Source organism: Anopheles funestus, chromosome 2RL (genome assembly GCF_943734845.2).
Source record: "Anopheles funestus chromosome 2RL, idAnoFuneDA-416_04, whole genome shotgun sequence".
In the NCBI taxonomy this organism is placed as follows: domain Eukaryota; kingdom Metazoa; phylum Arthropoda; class Insecta; order Diptera; family Culicidae; genus Anopheles; species Anopheles funestus.
In genome coordinates, this window is record NC_064598.1 from 76,872,824 (window position 1) to 76,899,817 (window position 26,994).

Sequence of the window (26,994 nt, forward strand, 5' to 3'; positions counted from 1 at the left end):
TTGCTTGATCTTCTATATTTCGGGTATGTTAGTTCATGTTCACAACTTTTTATTTACAAAGTTTACATTAATGCAATCTCACTTCTGCTCACATCATGTCATCCATCTGCTCCTCTCAGTAGGCATTGGCTTTGTGCTTGGGCACAAAGTTAAATCCTTCCGGAACGGGTCCAAGCAACATTTCACTGAAAGGTATTTACATTTGGCAAATGATAAGAAAATAAGGTTTTTGTCATGTGCGCAACGCACTAAAGTCCTACCTTAACTTAACCCAATCGTTACAATTTGCTGATGCCATCAGGGTTTCTAAATCATCCCGACCATGATACGCGTCCGGACGTTCGTTGATGCGCTGCGGTGGCCTTTCCAGCAATCCGTACGGTACATAACGATAGAGGAACGATTGCCACTCAAGTAGAAAGCGTCGCGTTGTTTCCACACCCTTCGTATCGCTACCCCAATGCTCGAGCCCATAGTTGACGTAACGCTTCAACATTTCGAACCGTTCCGCGCTGGATGGATCGAGCGTTTTCCGTTCCTTAATCTCCTGGAACACCCACGGTTTAATGAGTGCTCCACGGCCCACCATCACTCCCGCTATGTTGGGACACTTCTCGCGAATGGTTTCATAATCATCGTAGCAGAATATATCCCCATTGCCAAACACCGGTACCGATTGGGCCTGTGAAGCACATTGCTGCAGGTATTCCCAGTCGGCGCGCTTCGTGTACCGCTGTTCCTTCGTGCGTCCATGGATCGTGATCAAGCTGGCACCCCAATCTTCAAACTTCGGAACCATTTCGTGAGCGATGAGCTTGTTGGTGTAGATGCCGATACGCGTTTTCACTGTAAACTCTTTCCCGTAGTCAGCCAACACACGCGCACAGCTCTGCACCATCACTTGCAGCACATTTTGGCGGCGCAGCAGCGCACTACCACCGCCCTGGTTGAAGATAAGATCAATTGGACAGCCCGTGTTCAGGTCGATAAAGTCAATGTCGGCTTTTTCGGCGATGATTTGGGCCGCGCTAGCGACTAGTTTCGAATTGTGACCACACAGCTGCACCCCGAACAAATCCTCGCTCGAATGACGCTTCGTTAGGGCCCATTCTTGGGTGGCACCGCTAATGATCGGTATGGCACATGCCATTTCACCGCACGTTATATCGACACCGTACTCTTTGCAAATGCGCCGAAACGGAAGGTTCCCAACCGTGGTCAGTGGACTGAGGTAAAGCTTATCGCGGAATACGATACGCTTCCGTTCTGCACTGCGAAGCTTGATCATGTCTTCGTCCATTACGGAGCCTAGCGGTTTGATGATTTGGTCCGATGATGGCTTCTGCACACTATTGTCCTTTTCGTCAACATTTTCCTGGGCTGATGTTAAGTTAGCTTTTTCACTTCTTTCCTCCCCCAGAAGTCGCTCGAACTTACTGACGAATTTGTTCGATACACTGAAGTTATATTGCTTTTTTCGTAACGTATGCTGCAGATCTGCAAGGAAAGTATCACCATTAATTTCGTACATTAAAACCATGGCGCTGTAACACTTACCAGGATTCAACCACGTCGATACAAGCATTGCATTATCGTGTTTAAAATCTTCCGGATAAATATTCCTATTGTTATCATCCAGATGCGCACCGGCAAACCGACAAGTTACGCCAAAGCTGCAATAGCCCTTTGTCGTATAGATGTAACACTTTCCATCAATGTCCTTCGGTTTCAGCTGCAAAAATTTGTCAAGATCGTGCGAAAAGCGGCAGTTTGTGTTGCTACACTTTTTGGCAGCATTTTCCCCCATATTTCCATCGAGTAAAGATTTGCACAACCTTAATGCATCCTCTTCCTTGAACGGTAATCCACGCGATTTGTTTTGACCCCGGTTTTTCTTTCGCTTTCCATGGCCTTCACCAGCGTTGCTTTCAAAGCGACCTTTCTTTTCCGGTGGCTCGTTAGCATCGTTCGCATTACCATTGTTGTTGACGGTATCGTCTTTTTTCGGTATGCTTTCCACATGTTCGACCGGTCTCTCGACAGTGCGTGGAATAAGATACCTACAGAACGGCAAAACTACGAATGAACTAAAGAACGTTGACTAAACATGGATTAAGCTACTTACTCAGGTTTTATATGGCATATCCCATCGTCCATCGTGAGTTGAGCAGGATTAATTTGTCGCAACGCTGCACTAATTTCGCAACCCACCGGCTTTGCAAAAGAATTGTTGTGATTGCGCTATTGTTTGACATTTCGAAACACGTGCTCAAGGTGATTAGAGTGGATAAGGTGGTGAAATTGAGAGAATGATGACGTTTTACCAGTTGACATAACAGATCGAGTGGTGAATTTAGATCTTCTACACAACAAAATGCCTTGAAAATAACTGGCCGAAAGCTTGCAGAATCGATTAAATATGCACAGATGGTTCTCAATTTTCTAAATCCAAATAATTTGTTCATAAATGTGTAGATATAGATACTATTTTCACCACTCACAATGTACGATAATTACAAAAAGTTCAGTCCAATTCGGTACACTGGGTTTTCACCACTGATATCCATTGTGTAATCACCTTGAGTCGTCTCCAATCTTGAAAGTCATTTTAATACACCTTATCAAATTCAGGCGGCTTCGGCAAACAGCAGCAAACAATTGCGATAGGCATTCTTACACTCTTTATCTTCCTCAAATCAAACATCCTGTTGTTGGTGATAATTGGAGAAGTTAAGGGAACATTGCATTGCTTAATTGTGCTTCGCTGAAGACCGTACGCTTTATTCTAGTCAACAATAAATATTGGAGCGGCAGTGGAAAGTGTAAAGGCAGTACAAGGATCAATTAAATCCATATCTCCATTCTGTCTCCGTAGAAGGAACTTCCGGAAAAGTGTATGCACAAATTGTTCACTTCCTTAGTAGTGCGTAGCTGTGTAGTTGTTCTTACTCCACGTTCTACACCGTTGCAAGTAGCTTCTGGGAGCGGTAAGTTGCTCGGCAGCAAGGGGAAGCGGCCGGGTACCGGGCGAACGGGATTTGGTGTACACGTAAGAACACAAAAACTGGGTCTCTAGGTCTTTCCGCACGGTTGGTGCGAGTGTATTTGTTGTGTATGTTGTTAGTTACAAACCGGCGCCTACTTTTCCCTATTTTGTTACTAGGTTGGTGTTGTGCATGGCCGAAACCGAAACAAATTGACGTTTTAATTTCCGTTCAATTTTAGGTTTATTTTCCAGTGTATTTCGCCGAACGAAGTACGGTCGACTCGCTATGCCTGAAGCAGCTGCTACGTCCGAAACGCACCGGTTTACCTACCCGGAGGCGCGCCGTGATGATACCGTTGTGGAAGAGTTTCATGGTGTGAAGATTGCCGATCCTTACCGCTGGCTGGAGGATCCAGATGCGACCGAAACGCAAGCATACGTGGAGAAGCAGAACGAAATCTCGAAACCGTTCCTGGACACGTGTCCCGAGTGGAAGAAGCTGAATGAAAAGTTACGGAAGCGCTGGAACTATCCGAAGTACTCTTGTCCGTTCAAGCACGGCAATAAGTACTTTTTCTTCATGAACACGGGTTTGCAGAATCAGGAGTGAGTCCGTAACACTTCCCACCGTTGTGTACATGGATATAAACATTAATCCAATTTTCTTTCCCAATCCGGTATCACCAACAGTGTTTTGTACGTGCAAGATAAGCTTGACGGTGAACCGAAAGTTTTTCTAGACCCGAACACACTTTCGACTGATGGAACCATCGCGCTGGTTGGATCACGATTTTCCGACGATGGAAAACTGTACGCGTACGGCTTGAGTCAGAGTGGTTCCGATTGGACTAAGCTCAAGATCCGTAACGTTGAAACTGGTGAAGATTTTCCTGAAACCATCGAACATACGAAGTTCGTTACTGCCTCCTGGACGAAGGACAATAAAGGATTCTTCTACGCACGTTATCCAGTAGTGGACGGAAAGGCGGACGGTTCAGAAACGGCTGCGAATGAAAATCAAAAGCTGTACTACCACCGGGTCGGTGAGTCGCAAGATAAGGACGTGTTGATTGCGGAGTTCCCAGAGGAACCATCTTGGAGATTGTTAGTATCCATGCTAGGCGGGTGTGTCGTTAGAAAGAAAGCTCTTTAAAAGCAACAAATTGTTCTTGCAGAATGCCGGAAGTCTCCGATTGTGGTAAATATTTGATGCTGTTCATTATGAAGGGCTGCAAAGATATGCTGCTGTACTTTAGCAATTTGGAAAAGGCCGGAACACTCGATTCGAAGCTTGATTTCGTGAAAGTGGTCACCGAGTTCGATAGCGACTATGATGTAAGTGAGAGTTTTTTTTTGCATTATTTTCTACTTGTCCAGCAAAGTATTAATTGGTGATGCTCATTTTTCTTTCATTTCAGTACGTTACCAACGAGGGTAACATATTCTCGTTCCGCACGAACAAGGGCGCACCGAACTATCGGATCGTGAACATCGATTTCGATCAGCCCGAGATGGAGCATTGGAAAACGCTCGTAGCGGAGCATCCGAAGAACGTGCTCGATTGGACGACGTGCGTCAACAAGGATCGGATTGTGCTTGGGTACATTGATGATGTGAAATCGATGCTGCTGGTGCACAGTCTGGCAGATGGTAGCTTCGTGTCGAAGTTTCCGCTAGAAATTGGTACCGTGGCTGGGTTCAGCGGGAAGAAGAAGTATTCGGAGATTTTCTACCATTTCGTTTCGTTCCTAACACCGGGCATTATCTACCATTACGATTTCGAGGGCAAAAAGGAGGACGGATCCGCGATGGAACCGACCGTCTTCCGTGAGGTGAAGATTGAAGACTTTGACAACAGCCAGTACGCGGTTGAACAAATCTTCTATCACAGCAAGGACGGCGAAAAAGTGCCAATGTTTATCGTGCAAAGGAAGCAGGAAAAGAAGGAACACAAACCGTGTCTGCTGTATGGGTACGGTGGGTTTAACATCTGTGTGCAGCCATCCTTTAGCATCACGGGACTGGTGTTTATCGATTCGTTTGATGGTATTTTGGCGTATCCGAATATTCGGGGTGGTGGGTAAGTCGTGGTTTATGCTTCTTCGTGTGCGTTAGCGCATTAATCATTGCGCTTTTCTATTACAGTGAATATGGCGAACGATGGCATAATGCTGGCCGGTTATTGAAGAAACAGAATGTATTTGATGATTTTCAGCATGCCTCGCAGTATCTGGTGGAGCATGGTTACACCACCCATGATAAGATCGCCATACAGGGTGGTTCTAATGGAGGGTTGCTTGTAGGGGCGTGCATAAACCAGCGTCCGGATCTGTTCGGGGCTGCCATTGCGCAAGTAGGGTAAGTACATACGCCGTCCATCTCAGTTCAATCAGTTATCAAGATTCTAATAAGTAAAAAATATCAATTCTCCTCTTCTGCAGCGTGATGGATATGCTTCGCTTCCATAAATTCACCATCGGACGTGCCTGGGTGTCGGATTACGGCGATATGAACGAGAAGGAACATTTCGAAAATTTGTTACGCTACTCGCCGCTGCACAATGTGCGCACACCCAAAGCGGATAAGGAGCAGTATCCGGCCACACTAGTGCTGACGGCTGACCACGACGATCGTGTCAGTCCGCTGCATTCGCTCAAGTTCGTTGCCGCACTGCATCATGCCATTAAAGATAGTGAACACCAAAAAAATCCACTATTACTGCGCGTCTACAGCAAAGCTGGCCACGGTATGGGCAAACCGACGGCCAAGAAGATCGAGGAAGCGACCGATATCCTAACGTTCATGTACAAGACGCTCGGGCTAAAGCTTTCGTTTTAAAGATCGGTTTAACACACGGAACGCGAACAAACAGATGAATATGATAGTTTCTTTTTTTTTTACATAAATGCATGCGGCATTTGTTTGTGTTTTTTGATGGTGTGAAGAAACAAAATTCAATTCACGAAATATTGTACACTTTTTTTTGTTGCTTAGAATGCCTAGGTTTTCATAACAAAGCTTGCGGTGTACGCGCGTACGCTTCGGCAATTGTCATCAATAGCGATTGAATTGGTGGAGCAAAATGAAAATAAAACATTGTTTAAAATAAAATCAAAAAAGCAGAGACGCGTTTGAGTTTAGTCGAGAAACGATTGTTAAAGAAAAATATTTAAAAAAAAAAAACACATCACCGTTTTTATTTTCTATCAACCCCATTGCGAATGGTTGATCGTGGTAAATGAAATAAATTAATGAACGATTGACTGGCGCGCTCAGTAAAGAAATGTATTGCACTACCCAACTGGGATAATGGCGCATGCATCCTCATTCTAATGCTCAACACAACTACTAAAGGTATGTCTGTAATGAGAAACAATAAAAAAGAGAATATAAAAATGTTAAAACGATGACATAAATGCAATATAAGTACGTTAGTACTACTCTAATGTAAATGAACATCAACTTATCAGACCAAATCAGAATGAAGTGAATGTAGTATAGTGTGGACCAACGTAATGGAAATAAAAAAGGCAATGTCGAACTACGGTATTAGTATTAATAAATCTAGCTACAAAAACCCCGTACTAAATTATGTTCCCATATGTTATACGCGTCGATGCCTATGTTTTGAATTTCGCTTGTATTTTTTTCTTTATTATACGCATGTCGGTGCTCTTTCCTTTCGCTTTGTTCCGATGTTCGATTGTTGCACTCAGTTCGTCTGTATAGTTATGTATATTGAATTTACTGCTTTCTCGCTTTCATCTTCGAGTTTTAGTACGTGTGTTGTTCTCTTCGGTTGATTCTATTCCGTCTTTGATTTTGCCTGCCACATCTCTCAGCACCTTATGCTTCCCCCCTTCACGTTAATTCCGTGTCAACAAGTTAAACAGTGTTCATATACACTTCCCTATCTCTTATGATCGTGTAATGGAACAAGGGGGTGGGGTGGAAAAATGCTGTTGAATGTTTTACACAATGTAGCGCTAGTAGGTAGTGTCGAGTCGAGTCTTGTAATGAGATTGAGCTGTTTTCATATAGTCCGGTATAGTGTGTACATACAGAGGTTACTTGCTGTTGCGTCTGCCGCGGTTCATTCGGAGGGTTGATACTATTGGCATTCCTTGCTTGTTATACAGACACATATTAGAGTTTCGATCTGGTTTCTAATCTGGCTAACAAACTCTTACTTTGATGATTGCATTCCGTTTTATTATTGCCTATTGACAGACCGTGTAAAGATGTACCGCCTGTTCATCAGTATGTATATATGCCTGTCTGCTCGCTCTGTTCATCGCGCAACACAAGATGCTATTTTACCGATACGATTCACCCTGCGCACCATCCTATGGATCCATATGCTACGGTTATTATTGTATGTAAGACGATAAATCTTAACTGTGTGTCTCAGAGTATATCATTTAACGCGTTTTAACGGTTCCCTTCGCCGAAGGAAGGGTTCGCGCCTTCCCTTCCGAATCCGAATCGTATTGTGGTTAATTCGAGTTATTTGTTTGCCTTGGTTTTACTATCTATCTATAGCTGTTTGCTTTCCCTTCCATTAATGTACGATTTCAATATATTATAGTCTACACGTTACGGATGTGTTCCGCACACGAGGAGAAGGAGAGTTTTAATTTATAATGGTTTTTTTTTAATCCGATACATGAACTTTAACGCACGATTCGCTCCTATGTGTTGATATTGTTTTGATTATACAGATGTTACATCCTACAGTTGTGAAATTTATATGCAAGAACAAAACAAAAAAAAAACAAAACCGAATGAAAAGAAAGCAAAAGCGTTCCTTTTCCCCTTATTAGACACTCGTTTATCGCAACGTATTTCAACTAACTAAAACCACCACGTTAAAGAATAAATTGCTCATGAAATCTCACTCCTGCACGATACTATTACTACGCTGAACAGTAGAACATAAAAAGTGAACGATTGTATTAACCACTTTCGTTTTAACATGTTGGTTGTGGTTTGCTTCATAGATCATCACTGGTTATCCCGCTTTTATTTACCTTCGCTCGCATTTCCATTATTGTGTTTTGTTGTAACTGTTTGGATAACATTCATATATAATTCAAATAGTAAACTAGCGGCTTGATGAGATTCATTCAAAGGACAGCAAGACCTTTCTACGTTTGGGAGTTGTTTTTGTTTTTTTTGTTTTGCATTTCATGATAACTTTACAATAGATGATATATCGTGTATGTATATACGTATGTACACCTCTCATATTAGTGGGTGTGCTGCTAGATGTGTGTATGTGTGTAGAGAAGGATTTGGTTACATGGTAAATGCTGTTTGCTTTAACTCTTGCTCTAAAGTTTGCTTTAACATCTCATTGTACACATCTTACTTTAATTTATATATAGTTATTGTTTTTCGACATTCGACACCTTTACTAACAGCTCCAACCTTCCCATTGTATTTGCATTCCTTCCATTTCTCCTTGTAAGTGTGTTGGCCCAAAATAAACATTTCTGCTGTGTGCCAATGGAGAAATAAGTTATGTAATGTACATAGTAAATATATCCGTTTAAACAATGTACCAAAATGTGTGTTTGTTTTTTTACTAATCACGCAATCACGATAATAAGGTAGTTTGTTGGTAAACTTTTCTTTTGTTCTTGTCAACTGTTGCTCGCTTTATGGTTGATAATAGGCCAGAGTAAGATTGTGTTTTTTTTCTTCTTCTGCAAATGGTGACGCAAATTTTACACACTTCCATCATTGTTTTATTCACGAATTTTTTTTCCTTTTCCCTGTTCACTAACCAATCCTGTCTAGCTTTTTAGCTACCGAACGTTTGCTTATTTCGTTGGATTGATTAAGGCTTGGAGTATGTGAAAAAAGAAAGGTAACGATAGAACATTTATGCTGCATTGTATAACGATCGTTTGCTTGGCCTTATGAGTAACGATAGTGATAAGTGATTTGATATATTCTCATCAGCCACACCTTTGCAAATGACAAATGGGATGATAAAGGATGTAGCATTGCGTTCGAGCTAAAGCAAATGGAAGCACTAGAGATAAAGAGTTCGACAGAACATCAGGGATCAGTAAAGATTTGTTTTTTTTTTTCTTCGAAACATTAGCCCAAAAATAGAACAGTTGAAAGGGGATAAGGTTATGCACAAAAACAAAAGATTTTAACTCTTTATGGTTTCAAAGCCGAATGTCGACAATGTAGTATTGCTCATTCTGCTCCATGTTTCGATCCTCGCTTGACAGAAAGGTTGGCGAAATTCCTCAAACTCCTAACGTGATAATAACGCTTATATAACTAATCTAATTGTCCTTTTAAGATTTTGATTTCCATTCTTCCTTGTTATTTTCTTGTGGCACGCCTTCACTAGTAGCTTCCCTTCCATGTACGCACGAAGACAAATGTTTACGTTCAATGTCAGCCTTCCGAATGCTTTAATAACTGATTGATGTGATGCAGGTTTTGATACATATTTACAGTCCTTCCGTTTGCTGGTACCAATTTTCTCCGTACCCTTACAGTTCCGTTCGCCTGGTTGTGTCGTTACGATACACGTGATACACGTTTCACTGATCTGATCACTGATCACTGACGAAGTGCCGTCTCATCACATCCTCTGCTTAGTCCCCTGCGGTTCCCTGCTTAGTTGTAATCGTAATCTACTTGATATCGTAAATTTTCCTAGCAAGCAAAATGGCGCGATGCGGTTTAGCGTTTTGGCATTTGTTAGTAGCGTCCATCCCAATAAGCACAGATGAATAAGGTGACGTAAAGGTGTCCGCGCACAAGTAAGATTAGATTGTGTGGTGGTTGAACACGCAGAGACGAATGGATGATAGCGCGAAAAGAGAGAAGATAAAGAAAGAGATGAATCATTTACAATGAATTACAACTACCGATGGAAGCAATTGCTTGCAGTTAATAGAATGACAAATTAATTCGTGGCGTTTTTTAAAACACATAATAACCGTCATAAAGGAGTTGGAGTAAATTTGGTAGTAAAAAAATGAATTAGTTATGTTACATTAAAACGCCACAAATTTTGTTTGAAAATTTGATACATATCAGCGGTGCGGTAGGAAATAGGAATGATGTTAATTGATTCTTCTATGCTTTTCACTCGGTTTTCGAAGGGAATAGGTATACATTAGTTATTTTGTGAAATATCATTAAAGTTCAAAGATGTTAACATAAATGTAAAAAAAGAAAATAAAAACTTACACATTTCAAAACTATAATAATAAAATGTCTTATAGAGAGAAAGACATTGGAGCCACCAGATTCTCTTCCTTCAATATCCTCAGTATGATTTTTCGGCAATAGTTTATGTGTTTTACTTTCCAATATCTGTCTTATTTATTTTAAATAATAATGCATAATATGTCTGTGTCGTTAACAAAAATATATGTATATAATTGTAAAGTGTTCGTGGCTGAGCTAACTTAGTAAATCTACTACGGTAAGGATAATAAATAAAAATCTGCATAGACAAAAGAAAACAGAACCGTATTCCTCTCACACAACGCAGACTCTAACTTCACCTTTTTTCCCCCTAAATTTCCCAATACTTTTACAGTGACGATAGTTCCGTACCGGTAAGACACTAATCCTTTATACGATTCGTATAAACACAATTGCGCTAATTCACTTACTCCAAGTAAACACTAACTAATTTAGAATGCTGGGTGGAAAATTCTATAGCTTCCCATCGCTTTCCAAGTAATACAAAGTTGACCATACGTTCGCTTGGCTTTGCTGTGTACACTTATGCCACAAATAGGTTAATATGCAGCTTGAAAGTAATTCTTCTATTAGTCAGACCTTTAAACATGACATAGGCGTATAATTGCGAATCGCATAGACATTTTTGTATTCGATTTCACCAGAAAATGAACCAACAAAAAAGCTAATTTACAAGAGAAAAGAATTTCTTGTTTTATTAGCGAAAAGTTAAGTGTTGTTCGTTAATTGCATTATCCAAACCAGAGTGTTCCAAATGCATAACATGGACCACATTTATGAACGGTATGTGATGTTTGATTGCTTGCATAACACAATTTGGATAAGAGAAATCTTTAGTTTGTTTCCTTCTAAACCATCCGTCCATTTTTGTTTGCAACACATTCACAAGATTAAACCTTCATCATCCTTTTGACATTTTTACACCAAATAGAAGGCTATGCATGTATGTATGGGTGGTCTAAGTATACTTCAGTGCAAAATACAATTAAACTTTGCTTTCATCCCTTTCAACTATCAAGAATCTGCTTTGTTTTTCTTTCTGTCGCCCAACACTTCATACAGTTGGATTTGTGTCGGTGTTCGGTTTGGCGTTGAATATAAATAATAAATACATAAACTAAATCACATTGTCCATAACTATCTACACAGCAAATGTACATCGCTAGCAAACAACAAAACGACGCCGAGAGGATTCATTATTAGCGTAAAATTCATTCCACCCCATTTTGCATAACATAACAGATCCCCCGGTGTAATGAATGTTTGTCTTTTCCTGGAGCTTATAATGTTTCCCCTACGAAGGAGACTCTGTGAAAAGGATGTTACAATTTTCACAAAAAATCATCATCATTTCCCAAAGCAATACCACAACTGTATTGGTGTGGGGTTAAGAAGTGAAAAATCATTCTTCACGGGCTTGGCGCAGTGCATTGCGATCGGTTTCAGTAAGCGAACCATTACTGCTACCCTCGCTACCATGGCCAGAGGTGGAAGACATGCTCATGCCATTCGTGTCTCCATCAGCACCGTCCTCATTTTGACGCAGTTGGGTATGATGGTGGTGGTTGTGGTCGGAAGTTATCGATGACCGGAGCGAGCTAGCAGTAGCAGGACCCAAACGAGCCGATGAGACGATATCTCTCGCTCTGGTATCATCTTCTCCCGCACCGGAAGAATTAAGTGACGTTGTACTTTCGCTAATCTTTGTCGACGTGATACGGCGGACCATTACCAGTGGACTACTGTGGCCACTGCTTATACCACCGCCGACTCCTAAAACGGTAGTACTGCCGGTCAGGCCACCGTTGTTACCACCACCACCGCCGCCACCACCACCCCCACCGAGAAGGTGAACCGATTGGTCTATGCTTGAACAGCTACTGTTCTTTACATAGATCACTTGCTTGTGAAGCTGATGCTGTTGTTGCTGCTGTTGCTTCCGTTGATTATGCCCCGAAGCGGACGATACCGATGAGGTGGAGGAAGAGTGGTACTGGTACTGGTGTTGGTGATGATGGTGGTGATGATGAAGCTGGTGAAACTTGTTCGAAAAGCTTACCATTTCCGATGTGAGCGAATTTAGCGCCTTCTCGACTGTGGGCTTGTGGCGATCCCGATCCGACATTGGAGAGGAATGGCCTGAGAATGCTGCAAAACACACAAAATAGCGAACGTTAGTCTTGAGCACGAAGCAAGCAGTACAAGGACTTGCAAAACGTTGCACTTACTTCCAATATCACCGCTCGAGCTCGAATCCGTAAAGCTGGGCGTTCCTTCAGTCCACGTTGGGGTCGATCCTTCGACCGACGCTAGGGCCCCCCGCGAGCCGTAATTGCTATTGGATGATGATTCGACTGCTAAATGACTTTCTAATCTTATTTCTGATATACTGTTTGTCGTTAAGACGGTTGTACATAGACGGATACATCCGTTTGGCAGTTTTAAGGCGGGTGATTAGCGCATTCAAATCAAACGGGCAGAACATGTGTGTGTGTATGTGTTTATGCGTGATGTGCGTAATACATTTTTTTTGCATAATGAACGAAATGAAATTCATGGATGACCATCATCATCATTGGTCGTGTTTGTAGCGGCAGTCCCCGAAGATAAAGTGAGCGTGCACAGATTTGAACATTTTCATTTCCGTAAGTTCAGGAGCACATTGTTGCAGACACGGGTGGAGAAAGCAGCATTCGGTAGGATGAAGTAGGCAGGCAAAACATAGGCGAGCGAGACGATATAGAAAGAGATAAAACAAAGAAAGAAAAAATATAAATGAATTAAAATTAGTATACACTTTCAAATACTTTTCTAAAATGAAACAATGGTAAAAGGAATGATTTAAAACCAGAACACCCGGATACGGACATGTGTGCGAGAAGAAAGATGGCGCGAGCGCAAATACATCGATAGAAAATTCATCACAAAATAATTTCGTCTGCATAATCTACACACAAATGCACAGGTCTGATATGAAATGACAAATTAAAAAAAAACACAAGGCATGACAGGAAGCGAAAGAGAGTTAGTTAAAGTAGATTAGTAACAATAAACAGAAACGTATATAAGGATAAAACAATAACATTAAAAGTGCATGCCTGAAGAATGCAATACTCCCATGCAAGGAAATATGTTTGAAAATGAGTAGAAATGTTTTTTACCTTAATTAACTAAACAAAAATATAAATTCCATGCCATGCCATGCGATTTATTATTTGGTCCACATTTCAAATGGTTCAACGTTCCAATACTCCAATCGTAGTCCAATAATAACTGCATAACCGAAGGGCCAATTTAATGATAGTTGCACACAGTTACGGACGATAAATGTGAATTTAGAAAGTGCATCGAGCTTAGACAGGGATAGACAGACACAATATACGATGGGATAAAAAAAACGAAAGCACACAGTATCTCGTCGGTAGAAGGAGATAATCATTGAACACACACATAGAAGACGGAAGAGTGTGGTACGATTGCCAGGAAGAAGGGGAAAGAACAAACGGACCTTCCCAAAAACCCCGTTCTTAAGAGCCATACCGATGGGGACATACCTTATTGAGTCTTCTTTGTAGTTATCACTGCGACAGGAAGTGCTCCGCCGATCGACGGAGCCGCCACCGCCGCCGACACCATCGGCCCCATGGCCACCGTTGCCTCCGATGCCACTGGCGCCGGCACTTCCGATTCCGCTGCTGCTGCCCGTTTTATCATCCGACGAGTGTCGATGGCTACTGCTACCGTGCTCGGAGATGTCGTCAAAAGCGGGAGGAGGAGTGGAAGAACAGGAAGGAGATGTGCCTAGCCAGATACGAGATACGAAGCGTCTAAGTTGGTTTTTGTTTTGTTTCCTTTGTTTTTCGGTTTTCGATTTTAATACGGTTTAAATAATCATTGAAAGCTAAAGATGGCTCGTACGTTGTTAAACTAAACAACAAAATCAAAATTTTTAAAACTACGCACAGAAAAATAAACGGTAGTAGCAGTGAGATCTTGTTGCATATATCCCGCCATCAACCAACGAGATTGACTCCATTAGAAATATGTACAAAATAATTATTGGAACTTGAACTGCATTCGGGGCGTTTAATGGTGGTTTCAAACTGTCACATGCAGGAGACTTTTATATCGCTAATAATTATGAGAAATACAATCGCTTTTTTATATACTGTAAATAAAATTAAGAACTCTAGAATACTGCAAAAAACGCCACGAATTTAGTTACAGGCTATCAAAAAATGAGGGGTGAATACATAATCAAGCAACGGTATTAACTAGCTTACAACTAATGCAACCAATTAAAACCCCACTCAACGGTGAAGTTCAATGAAAGGAAATTTATATATGGCGGTATACTGCACCATTGCAAACAAAATAATTACAAAATATAGTAAACAAAACAAAATTACTATGATACTACTAGGAGAATTACACAAAAAAAAACGAAAGATAACCAATAGCCCGAACCAAAACATCTCGACAACGAATCACGACAGTTTGTTGTCCTTGTAGTTGGGAGCTAAAGTTAACCTCAACCTAACAATACCAGCGAACCGAAACCGCAAAATCACAACCAAGCTCATAAGCAACATACGTTTGGAAAAGCTTGAAATTCAAGCGAGAAGAGAAAATGACAGAGAGAGAAAGAGAGCCAGACAGAGAGCGAGCGAATGTAGGGAAATTGGAGCACGTCTGAAATGACAGTTAAAAAACGAACAAGCGAATCTACAACAGAAGAGGGGGGATCTGGGCAGGATCGGATATAGTGGTACCACCGATGGTCGTCGATTTTTAAACGAACTCTCCTTCGAGACTGAACTGCTCTAGGTAGCTTTCCAGGTTGTGGTTTTCGTCCAAGGGTAATCCGATCTGTCGAATGATGGAAACTTTTTCCTCCTGACGCAGAAACCGAACATGATTGCGATTCGTTGCTTCTGCGTCATGGTCTACGACACCTTCAACTAACCCATTTGCGATAGTGTGGCGGTGTGTTTTAGGTTTTAAGCGCGAAAGGAAGCTATCGTTACGACAAGGACCAACTGGGCGTTTAGTTGTTGGAGTTGGTTTGCTTGCTATATTAACATCCTCTCGACGCAATGATCGGACAGAAGGTATTCGATTAAGGCGTTCCTCGTTTTGCCGTATTTCTGCTTCGATTTCTTGAATCTTTCTCTGAATTTCGTCCTGATCTATGCGTGACGTTGGAGGATGGCGTTTTCCTTGCGTTATCGAGCGTTTTAGATTTCCTTTTGCCGTACCCGATTCGTGCACTTTTGTGATTTTATGTTTAGCAATAGGTTCATCTCTGTGCACAATGACACCGTTGGGAATAGACGAACGCATGGTGGTGGGTGGTTTCCGTTCCATCGTCGATCCGGGCGAAGTATTAAACATTTCCCGACGTGCCTTTACTACATTCTTCAAGTTCGCTAACACTAACTGATCATTTTCGTGTGCGGTAAGATCGAAGTCCTGCTCCAATCGTTCGGCCATCGGTACAAACGTCGGGCAGTGTTGATCGTGTACTATCGATGGTCGATTATTGTTATTTTCATCTTCAATGAGCGTCTCTTTGATGATTGGTATTGTTAATGGTAGCGTTCTTGTGGTACGATGCACCATTGGAAAGCCAACGACAGCTTCTTTGGAGGCGCAGTGACTAGGAACTCTAGAGTACATCGATTCCGACCTAACAACGGTCGTTGTCGCTGTTCGCTCAAAGTTTCTTATCATTTGTTGCACCGACGAACCGCTTCCGTTGCGACTAGATAGTCGTTCAAAAGTTTTCGTCACTTCCTTCACATTCGATGGCACTACGGAACTGGCCACCGGTTTTCGCTTCACGGCAATAACCTTAGGTATCGATACTGCAGCAGACTTTTCCAGCTGTGAAATGTCGGGTGGTTGTACTTCACTAGTTCCATCATCCGACAGAATGTCGCCGTTTTCTGACACTCGGAAATCATTGCTGCTCAGCCAACTGAGCACCTTGTTTGGTGATGGTAGTAGCTGCAACTCTCCTGCTTCATGCTCCTGCAGTGGATCGAGTGCCGCAGATCGCACAGAACGGGGCTGAGTTGAACCATCTTTCGTATCCTTTCGCTCGGATGCTCCGGAGATTGGGCCTTGATTGGCACCACCGCCCCGTGGAGACGACCGTTGTCTCTTACCTGCACGAATTGTGTTCGATTGTTTGTCAGAGGCACGGTGTGAGATCGCTAACGAGCATATGCTCACAATTTAGATGGAGACCAACGAGAACACGCCAATTTCAGCACAAATCCGAATAATTGTAACGCAAATGAAGACGAACAAGAAAATTTGAAGTAATGCTTTGGATAACTTATTGTATTTAAGGAATAACTTTTTCATATTGCTTCTCGTTCGCCTCCCTCTAGTGAAATACGTTACTGCTTGCTTATTTTTTACGGAAGCTCTTTTTCTCGTAATTTGCTACATAATCCAACCAATCAAACAAGGCTCAAGGAAAACAAATGCACTACATTCAACGAATCAATGGTTCACACTGGGTGACTTCAATCACGAACAAAATTCTTCAACGTAAACGTGTAAAAGTTAAAAGTAGAAAATGAAACATTGAGAAACTCGTCATAACAAGAAAGATTGAGAATCGTGTACAAAATCGTACCTTACGATAAAAGAAAAAATGAACAAAGTGTTAAGATTGGTAAATTGATTTGCATGCGAATGTAGGTGGAAATCGACAGAAATAAAAATAAATTCGTAACAACATTTAGGTGGACTTTCCATTTAAGAAAAAAAAACATATTGTAGAAGTATATCACAACAAAAAAATGTAATAAAATAATCAAATTCTATAATACAGGAAAAAAGTTTTTACCAAACAATCTACGCCAAAATGGCACACGCAACAAAACGACAACGAATAAGAACCGAACACAAAATGAGCAACATGTAAAAACAAACACACTCCCGGCACACACCTGCACTAGACCGTCCCCGGTGGCCACTGGACTGACTGGGTAGTGAACCTGATGTACCACCGGGCCGGCCCGACCCTGCACCGCTCGCCTTGTTGAATTTGGGCGAACCGCGTGGTGGAACCGGTGGTGGAACGCTTTGCTTTACGACAGTGGTTTTCTTTTTAAGCGGTGGCATATTGGTCGGTGTGACGGACGCATTGCCACCGGCGGCAGCTCTAACCGAGCCGGTACCAAGGCCACCACCAGAGCCCACCGTTTTGCCATTACCGCCAACGCCGCCCGCACCTGCACTGCTACTGGACGTGGTCGTGATAGTTGCCGCCGTATGCACACTCGAGGAAGTATCGACATCTGCGCGAGTTGCGAGTGTTCGCACATTCCAAAACATAAAACAACATTTACAACGACCGTTACGAAGGTTAGTTAGTTTAATCCAAGCCGCAGAAAGTGGGAAAACAGACAAACAGAGAAAATAATGTTATATTAGCACAACGGTTAGGTTTGTTATGGCAAATGGTAGTAACATTGAAAATTGTACATTTTGTGACGGTTATTGAGCGGCGTTATATATTGTTATTATTATTACAAGCGACACACTCCTATAGTTTCCATAAAGAGTTTGTTTGAGCAGTGAGAAAATATAAAATCGAATTAATAGCGCGTGTCAGTTACCTGATTTGGGAGTTCCCGTAGTCTGTTGATTGAAATGCGTTTGTGTAGGGTTGAATTGCTGATTTTGGTGATGATGCTGATGGGAGCTGCCGGCTACGGCTGTACACCAGTAGTAGTGGTGTCCACAGGAGAAGAATAAACAAAACGCACAATTAATTATCTACAAAAAAACAAAACACTTTGCTAAAGGTGCACTACCAGGGACTTTGGCGCTACTTGACCAGTGTAATACGTATATTGGAAGGACGCTCCTTACGAAACGTTCAAAGAGAGTGTACCGAATATATTGAGAATATAAGATTTGAAAAAAGATGACAGTAAACATTAGAAGAGAAAAGAAACATAAGAGGATAGTACAGAGTACACGGACATGAAAGTAAATTAGTAAACCGTGACATATCGATACATTGAGAAATGTGAGTGAGAAGAGTAGGTAAAGGAGACGGACAGAACATTTAACAATACCGGAACAGAGAAATGTCCACGAGAAAGAGAAGGATATACGGAAATACAGATTCGAGACAGAGCTTCGATTGTGAAAGATAGTGTTTTGCACGAAGACATTGATCACGGGTAACAGAACGATAGGTGGCGCATAATGTAAAACACGGTGAAACGAGTAGCGTATTTAAGGTAGGAAATTTCTGCATTTCGGTCATGCTGTAAATTGTAACCAATAAACAAATAAACGAAACAGATGTTAATCGCTTTCACTATGCGACAGAGACGCAGGCGCTAGAAGGCTTTTGTTTTTAGTACTTAATGGAAGGAATATTATTAAATGCTTCGGTTAAACCAGCAATGCTAGGCGATGCGTTTTGATGAGGGTAAACGATAATGGACATAAAAGTAGCCATGATGAGGGATGATACAGTGTGTTATACCTTTGTCCGAATAAACATAGTATACTTCTTTAACCATAAGATTCACTACTATTCTTCACTTCTTCATTGTGCAGAATAACGCACTTATTACAGAAAAAGTCTCTAATAAGCTTTTGCAAAACCAGACGGAATTTAAAACGAATTATTCCAAGTTTTTTCGTGTTGATTCGCGACAATGCTTACTATTAGTGATATTTTCGAGATGAAACCGATTTAATATATCAAGTTTATTAGGAAACGAAACAAATGTTATAGTAAATTCAAGCAAAACAAAGGGAAGATTTGAGATTGATTTTACATTTGAAAGAAACTTTCTCTCACAAACGAGTTTCTTAATAGCTCTGTAAATTATTCAAGAGTAGCAGTGAATCTTAGAGTAAAAGAAATATAACTTTGAAATTTAATTTTGACTTACAACACTGCGTGAATAGGACAGAGACAAACAGAGGTCTCGGGAAAAATACGGGACACAGACAAACACATTTGGCGGAGGAAATCCGTGCCGAACACGGATTTAGAACACGCCTCACAAAAGGACACAGTATACGGATGTGTTTCCTAACCTTTTCATAAACAAATCACACACATAAAGGAAACACGCAGGGTTTACGCGGGGTTTACAATTAACTGGACGATATATAACGATGTATCGGCAACATGAACGGATACGTATGAACGATTGCTACCAAACTAATTACGATAGGAGTTTAAAATTCAAAACAAAAGCAATTGGTAAAAAAGACAACTAAAAACCATATTATAAAGCAAAGTAAAACATAGCATTAAACAAATGGGGAAATAAACAAAAAAAAACGGAAACCCAGAATAATCCCTTCTAGAACGTCATAGAACTTAAAAGTAAATTCAAACAAAGGTAAACACTTACGTTGACTATCTGTTTCTTCATTTTTTGCTCTCTGTGCGGCTTTCGATAAACTTTTTCTCTTGGATGGTGAATGTTTTAGCGCTTTACATATGGAAGTTTTTTTTGTCCAAGTATATTTTTACGAATTTAATTTTTTCGTTTAAATCGTTTCAATTTAAGATCAAAATAGAACCGACAAAAAAGCGCAACAGAGCCGAACGTTGATTCGATTTGGATGGAGAAGTAGTAGAAGATGGCGTAGGGTAGTGGTGATGGTGGTCGAAAGGTGGTTGGTAGTTGCCACGATCACGTATTGGATCGGAGGTGGTTGTGGTTGGTGGTTGAGGTTGAGAAGAACACACGGAATCGATTGAGATTGGAGGTAAAGGAAACCAAAAAGAAAAAAATAGAAAGAAAAAGAGAAAAAAAAACAATATGATCAAATAATTGTTAACTTTTCGTCGATAAAATATGCTTCGATTAGGAGCCACGCTGCTTCGCTTCTTCTGCCGGCAGTGGTAATAATGGTTGAGACTTAGTTAAGTAACGGTAGCACTAAGGTAGGTTTTAGCAGCAGTCATATAATCCCAAAGCAACACAAACAAATCACTCCTGAGCTATTGTCAAAATCAATTCAAACAATTTTTATTGCAAAAAAAAAACTATAATGTATGTAAGGAAAATCACTCGAAACAGGATATACATCATAGTATAAAACAATAGGAATTTAAAACATAAAAGCTGTACATATCTAGGAATGATTCGGATAAAAAGAATGTGTAATTTTCATATGGTGGGCACTAACTACAGCAAAATAGAATGAAAATCACTTTTATCGATTCATTGATGGTACTTTGCATCTTCTAAATGATGGCAACGCAAGATAAAAAAATACGTTGCTATTCAACGAGGAATCGATGGTTAAAATGATTGTATAATGATTAAACATAAGTATAAAAAAATAATCAAGAAACATGAATGGATTAGCGGGACAACAAATGAACTGGAAAAGGCATTCAGCAAAGAGCTAAAGCTAATGGTTATTTTATTTGACTTGTTTTATTAATGAAACACGTTAAGCGATAGCACCAGCCAATAATGATCCATGGCGCAGCCAATTAATTGTGAGCACAACGGTGATTGCAAATGAAGGTGTCGTCTTTGGTATAGTCTTGCCGAAAAATTCTAAGTTAGCAAGCATACTAATTTATAACGTTATGCCACACAGTCACGTAGCATATTGCTTTAGTAAGTGTTTTCACAAAGAAATAAAGCATAAACTAAATTAATCAGTTCAGTTAGAAAGGGAATCACAAACAATACTATAGCTACAGTTTATTGAAAAAATAAATATCATATCAGTATCATTGCATAACTTTCAATTCGGTTATAACAAATAACAAACGCACACACGAATATCTAGACGCAAAATAATGAAACGCAAAAATTAATGAAACAATACAAAAATGCATCAGATATACACATAAACACATTGAGTTTGCAAGCAGCGATATAGAGAAAATACTGTAGACATTGAATAAGTTTAACGAAACGTGTACTTTCACATTCCCATTCGCATTCATTCCTGTTGATAAGAATACTACCAGATAAAAACATTTACTAATACGAAGAATGGTTATATTAGAAGTAACACTATCAACGAAATGATAAAAAGAGTAGAGAAGAAACAAGAAAAGCATTAAAGATAGGGTAGAGCAAACAATAACATTGCAAAGTTAAAGAAAAAGAGAGAAAATCAGTCAATTTAGCTGAAAGTTGTCTTTCAACTACAGAAGCAAAAGAGCATAGCGAACGAAAGTAACTTGGTTACAGGAAGAGCGGAAAGATCAATACAAAAAACAATGATTAACACGTAACAAACAACAGGAGAATGATGTTAGATTACCTATGTAGCTGGTGACCAACGTGCGAAATTTTCTATGATTGCCCTTGATCTCGGGCAGATCCACTGGTGTGTATATATTTTGCGTTAATTGTATTGAAGGACGGTTTGTTGACAAGATATAATTGTTTGTGACATTTTTGTTTGTTTGTTTTTTTTTTTACAATTCATTTGACACAAGTTGTGATCAGTTTCAGAAATTCGCGGTTGGTTTGGTGTTTGTTACACGCCGTAGGTAGTTGATTTATACAGTTACCAATAACGTAGTGTGTCAGTATTTTTCGGATTTTTTTTTGGTATTTTGTTGGAACAATTTTTGCGTTGTATGAAATTTCATGTTTGCATTACGCAATATATGTAAGAAAAGAGAGAAAGAGAGATAAGAGAACAAGAAGCAAGAAGAGAAATATAGATCAGAGATTTGATATACATCATCGCAATGATAACGTAGGCAATAACGAAAAATTAATGCATTTTACTTTCTCTGTGATTTATGTACCGGCTGTGTGTGTGTATAGGTGTGCACTTTTTTGTTTTAGTTTCGTTAGTAACCGAACCATACAGTACAGAGGATGGCAACATGTAAAAGATAAATACCTGTAAACCACAACCAAAACCCTTACACAGAGATTTTATTAAGTAACGGCACATTTTCTCTACCTTTCCAGATGTTGCGGTATAAATTAACGACAGACGGTTTACAATTCTAAATATTAAATGAATGAGAATTCGAATACAACGTAGACACGCAAAAAACACAATTAACATTGAACCAGGAAGAAAGAGCGTTAGCATTGTACAGGCTAATTCAGCTAATGATTTCATTGTCTGTCGAAGAACGATCAACAGGTACAAGATGAGTAACCAATGGTGGTCGGTAATTATGTTACATTCCATTCTGCAGCCGCTCTACTGAGGTACAGGTATTTTAAAGATTCAAAATTAGGTAGACATTCACAGAAAAAAAACTATTAGATTGCCAAACGCAGAATGTAGTTTTGGTTGCTGCTTTTCAAAAGAGGAATAGAGTTTAGTAAGAGTTTTATAGTTCCTTGTCGGAACAGTGTGTATGCTACAACGTTAACAAAATAATCATATTAGCGTATTATCAGGCGCATGGAATGTTTGTAAAATGTGTGTTTTTTTCATTTTTGTTGTTGTTGGTTTGGGTATACAAAGAGCACAGCAGTTTTCTCTTATTTAGTTGAAGTAGATCTTACAACGATTTCGATTATTTTAGCACCTAACAGAAACATGTTTTCGTATTGCCTTTTGATACGGATCGATAGATGGTGTTACTTACGTGAAGGAATTTTCTTAAAAACAGTTTTGGCCATAAACTCCTGAAAGCGTTGTGCATAGAAGGAAGGCCGATGCACCGACACGGTATCCTAAAATGGAAAGCAAAACAGACGCAACATTATAACAAATGTTACAACTGTACAAAACAGGCAATACTTACACCATCGTGAATAATACTTTTCCACGTGTGCTCAAGCTTTTTCCTTAACCTGTACGATTGCAAAATATCGATGATACCGATGAACAGTAATAGCCGTTCGCCTTTTTCACTACGGGCAGGTATTCCACCGGGACTGTCAATATGCAAAACAAAAACACACAAAAAATGGTTCACAGTTAATCATACATGTCTGGCGCGAAATGATAGCATTGAATACTCACGGGACATCATCCTCTTCATCGATCGGTTCACTTTCAGCCTGAATACTTTCCATTGCTGTCGAATGCGCAACAAGCCTTTGCCGGTTGATAGACCTGTGGGAACGATGAATGTGATGTTGGAAGAATATATTAGCAACGTGTACAGACAATTGGAACGTTCCAATCAAACCCACAGTGTTGATATGCGAAAAGTACTTGCTGTAATACGATAAATAAAAACAAATAATTTTTCTACACTTCCGGCTGTTTGATACAGCTTTGAAACATTGTTTGAAACACTTTCCATACATTACATTCTTTTTCCTGTACATAAGAACACTGTTATATTCTGAATACTGTTAATTCCTATTTAAATTGTATTAAGAAGTGAGTTTGAATCCCCACACGTTAATGGCTCCAGTAAGACCAACTAGATTATCATATATCCTTGTTTTGCACCAAACACATTAAAAAACACCAGGCGTCTCCATTAGATGTTCCATCCGGTCACGTACAATGTACGAAATGGAACTGATACGGGTAACAGTGAATGATTAAGTCTAACACTAAATGTTTACTGTCCACACATCAAGACGGGTCATCATACCTAATCAGCATCTTTCCGTAGGTTGTGTGCCTGTGTACCGATAAAAAAAATCCATTATACCGTCAGGAAGATGGAAATTGGGAGAAGAATAAGAACGAACAAGGTGCACCCGTCAGTAAGTTTTTGCTTGCTGGTTTACGTTAATAATTATATCGTTGTTTACAAGCTAACCGGCCATTGTGATACAAACACGGTTCCAGATTCGTGCTACATCTAACAGAAAAAATTTAATTGAAACAGCTAGTATAACAATCGCACTATTGACGTAAAGAATGGGGATGAATCGGCAAAGAAATGTAATGTGTTTTTTTTTGCAATATGCATTCAAATTTACTCCGATGTATCTGAAGAACAAAAGGCCAATCCTTTGAAATGGACATACGAGTAACGAAATTAAGACGAACAAACAAATGCAGGAACGATGAAGGAAGGGCACACGGTTTTGTTCATAAATAAACGATGGGAATGTACATTGGACTCGGTCATTACACAAAAAAGGTTCTGGAAACGAAACAAAGCCAAACAGGCGACAGAAATGGAAATGGCACATGGGGTATTAGTTGCGATGCAAATATCCTGGGAACTCAAGACATCAAGTGCAGGTGGTTGGTTTGGTTGATTACTTGTAAGTGTAGTATGCTTAGTGTTTTGCGGAGAATGGAGCTTTTGTTGCCTCTCATCACGTTAGAGCCCTCTTTTTGTCCCCAGTTTTAGGACCCTATGGACAACACTTTCACTATAAGGTGTGGTGCACATTTCGCCTTTAACATGTGTCAAACAATCGCATCCCAATGCACAACAGTATTTTCTAGTGTAATTCTTGTTATTTTTGAACAGAATAAATTCGTTCTCAGAAGAACGAGCTGTTCGTGAGAGATGTAGCAAATGATAGAGGAATATCTGTTAATTAGCTATTATATTTAATATATTAACACTCGTTACCAAATCTGAAAAACGATTAAGAATTAAGAAAATAATCTAATATTTCTTACAATGTTTTTTTTTAAATATATTGACAATTTTGATTATAAGTGTACACCGCTTACGGTACCGTGGTATTCCTGTTATGTGTTCCTTTGGAAGTGTAGGTGCAAAACGTTCTACTATTCTATACATTTATGGCAAAATAAATATGTATATTTACTAAAGATAATTTAAATCAAATAAGTTATATATCAAAACGTAGAATCTGCTTTCTAATTTTTCTTTCCTAAATTCTAGTACTGCGTTTAAATATATTCCGAAAAAAAGGAAATAACATCGTTTTAATGCAGCTTCAACGATTGCTTTTTCTTCCTTTTTTCGGCATTTATTTTACACAGTACTTATAAGGGGAAAAATCCGTAAAAAATCCGAAATCCGATTTTTTTTCTTTTTCTCAAAAATTGTCGTAATCCAAACAATGACATCATGCTAACAGTTGGTTTTAACGCGGTTTAAAAAAACAAGAATGTAATGAACAATAATAGAATTCAGCTAGAGAAAATGGAAATCTCAAAATAAACAATTTTTCAAACTGATTGCAAAATTTAAGTACAATAATCCTTAGAAGCAATTAAATAGTAACTGAAAATCACTGTACGTGAAAAACATTGAAAATGTTTTAAAAAACATCATTACCAGCAAACTGCCATGAAGCTATGCATATTTTAAAGTGTAGTGTACATATGTACAAAAACTACCTTAACAGCAGTGCAAAAAAACAGAAACCAAATCATAGCGACATCAGCTGAAACGGTAGCGAAACCATAATACAGCACACACGCTAAATTTTCGCGACAAACGGTAGCTTGATATGATTTCATGTCTGCTCTTTCGCAAGCAAGTATACATGCATGTACACATTTTTACGGTGCAAAACACAGTATCTTACCTGCTCCTGTTCAGGGCTGTCGTTCGCTGTTCCTCCCGCTCCTGTACCATGTACTGGTCCGCTTCCGGTGCGTCTTCGTAATCCGATTCACCTTCAGATCGTGCCTTAGCCGCCGCTTCCTGTTTCTCCTTTACCGCTAGATCGAGATTGTGGATGCCAACGAGCAGCGAGTAATCCATAATTTTAAACGACTCAAGCACCCGGCAGTCTCGCTGGATCGTTTTGATCAGCGCACTGTAAGTTTCCGCCTCAAGAAACAGCCCGTTTGGGTGATGCTCCATGAAGTCGAGATCCTTGTACGTGGGCGACGATTTCGATCTTTCCGCTTTGTTGGCCTAAAAAAGGATGAGTAGTGAATTGTAGCGTACAGATAGTGGTGCTGACGCTTTGTATCTGGTAGTCAAATCACAGTACCTTCCGTTTGTACGTCGAACCCTTGAGATCGTATTTGAGGTGCATCTTCACGTAAGAGGGAAGCAAATTGTTCATAGCGACTAATCGAACGTTTTTACTATTGCACTGGTAACAGTACAGGCCGAAAAATTTCGGTAAAAGCGTGCGGGGATTTTGATTTAGATTCATATAGTACCTGATAAGGAGAAGTAAAAGTATTAGTCGATTTGACAAATTAACTTATTTCTTTCGTTCATCGTGCCTACCCTGGTAACAATTTTTGCAAAAACTCTCCCTCTTTGTGTTGCACAGTTTTAATGATAAACTCATCGTCGTCCGTCAAATAGAAAATCGAACCAGACGCACCCGGGTTCGACAGTTCCCGCAACGGGGCTGAACACATAGACATCTGTAACGAAAGAAGAAACCATATTAGTACAGCGTTCTTTGGAACCGATCCAACTGGCGCACGAAAAACTCACCATAAAATCGTCCGGCTGAATGCCGAACAGGTCGCGAAAGTACCGAAACGCAATCGGAGCGTAGATTTTAAACTTAAACTCGCTGTAGTGGTGCGCGGGTGTCATGCTGGAGCCTTCCGGTGGAAAGGATATCGTTTCCAGCTCCCAGAAGTCCATCATCAGCAGATCACGCCGTGGTTTCGATGCGAGGCTGCCAACCGTATGCTGGATGCCGAGCTGAATCGAGCCCATAATTGTGGTGGTTTGGATTTTCTTGTACGTAATTTCACCACCCTCGCCAACTCTCCGATGGCCGATTTTGCGCTCCTTGTCCGACTTTGGCCGGTGGGGCCGCGGAGCCAGTGACTGTTCGCCCGACATCTGTGGAATTAAAGCATAATGATATATACATTAATAAAACATAATTTTAAATTCAAATATATTATGTACTTCTTTTTTAAAAAATTTGAAATGAAAA

At 40.1% G+C, this 26,994-nt stretch overlaps 3 protein-coding genes across 18 annotated transcripts in view; 1 reads left to right on the forward strand and 2 right to left on the reverse strand.

Moving 5' to 3' along the window:
* Positions 1 to 24: 24 nt before the first annotated feature.
* Positions 25 to 2,338, reverse strand: LOC125763924 (tRNA-dihydrouridine(47) synthase [NAD(P)(+)]-like). Its single transcript, XM_049427655.1, has 4 exons — positions 2,126 to 2,338; positions 1,558 to 2,060; positions 261 to 1,497; positions 25 to 185 (listed from the first exon to the last, which is right to left on the reverse strand). Exons 1-4 carry the CDS (start codon positions 2,155 to 2,157, stop codon positions 116 to 118), a joined length of 1,842 nt encoding a protein of 613 aa, XP_049283612.1. The 5' UTR covers positions 2,158 to 2,338; the 3' UTR covers positions 25 to 115.
* A 249-nt stretch (positions 2,339 to 2,587) lies between these two features.
* Positions 2,588 to 6,108, forward strand: LOC125763916 (prolyl endopeptidase). 2 transcript variants are annotated; one of them, XM_049427642.1, is made up of 7 exons: positions 2,588 to 2,987; positions 3,226 to 3,592; positions 3,677 to 4,090; positions 4,162 to 4,321; positions 4,405 to 5,066; positions 5,132 to 5,344; positions 5,428 to 6,108. In XM_049427642.1, the coding sequence occupies exons 1-7, from the start codon at positions 2,897 to 2,899 to the stop codon at positions 5,822 to 5,824; spliced, it is 2,304 nt and encodes a 767-aa protein (XP_049283599.1). In that variant the 5' UTR covers positions 2,588 to 2,896; the 3' UTR covers positions 5,825 to 6,108. The 2 variants fall into 2 exon arrangements, with proteins under 2 accessions (XP_049283599.1, XP_049283600.1); XM_049427643.1 differs by lacking the exon at positions 2,588 to 2,987 and adding an exon at positions 3,063 to 3,163.
* A 38-nt stretch (positions 6,109 to 6,146) lies between these two features.
* LOC125763906 (phosphatidylinositol 4-phosphate 5-kinase type-1 gamma) overlaps positions 6,147 to 26,994 on the reverse strand; it is a 44,070-nt gene continuing 23,222 nt past the window's right edge. For 7 of the 15 annotated variants that reach the window (XM_049427613.1, XM_049427611.1, XM_049427617.1 and 4 more), the window contains 13 exons: positions 26,538 to 26,897; positions 26,322 to 26,464; positions 26,077 to 26,251; positions 25,663 to 25,997; positions 23,790 to 23,819; positions 23,204 to 23,296; positions 22,983 to 23,115; positions 22,824 to 22,911; positions 21,524 to 21,586; positions 19,639 to 19,719; positions 17,869 to 17,967; positions 17,197 to 17,547; positions 14,039 to 16,401 (listed from right to left, as the gene is read on the reverse strand). In XM_049427613.1, the coding sequence (XP_049283570.1) occupies positions 15,023 to 16,401; positions 17,197 to 17,547; positions 17,869 to 17,967; positions 19,639 to 19,719; positions 21,524 to 21,586; positions 22,824 to 22,911; positions 22,983 to 23,115; positions 23,204 to 23,296; positions 23,790 to 23,819; positions 25,663 to 25,997; positions 26,077 to 26,251; positions 26,322 to 26,464; positions 26,538 to 26,897 (3,330 nt within the window). In that variant the 3' untranslated portion in view covers positions 14,039 to 15,022. The other 8 variants (XM_049427626.1, XM_049427625.1, XM_049427623.1 and 5 more) reach the window with 8 other exon arrangements.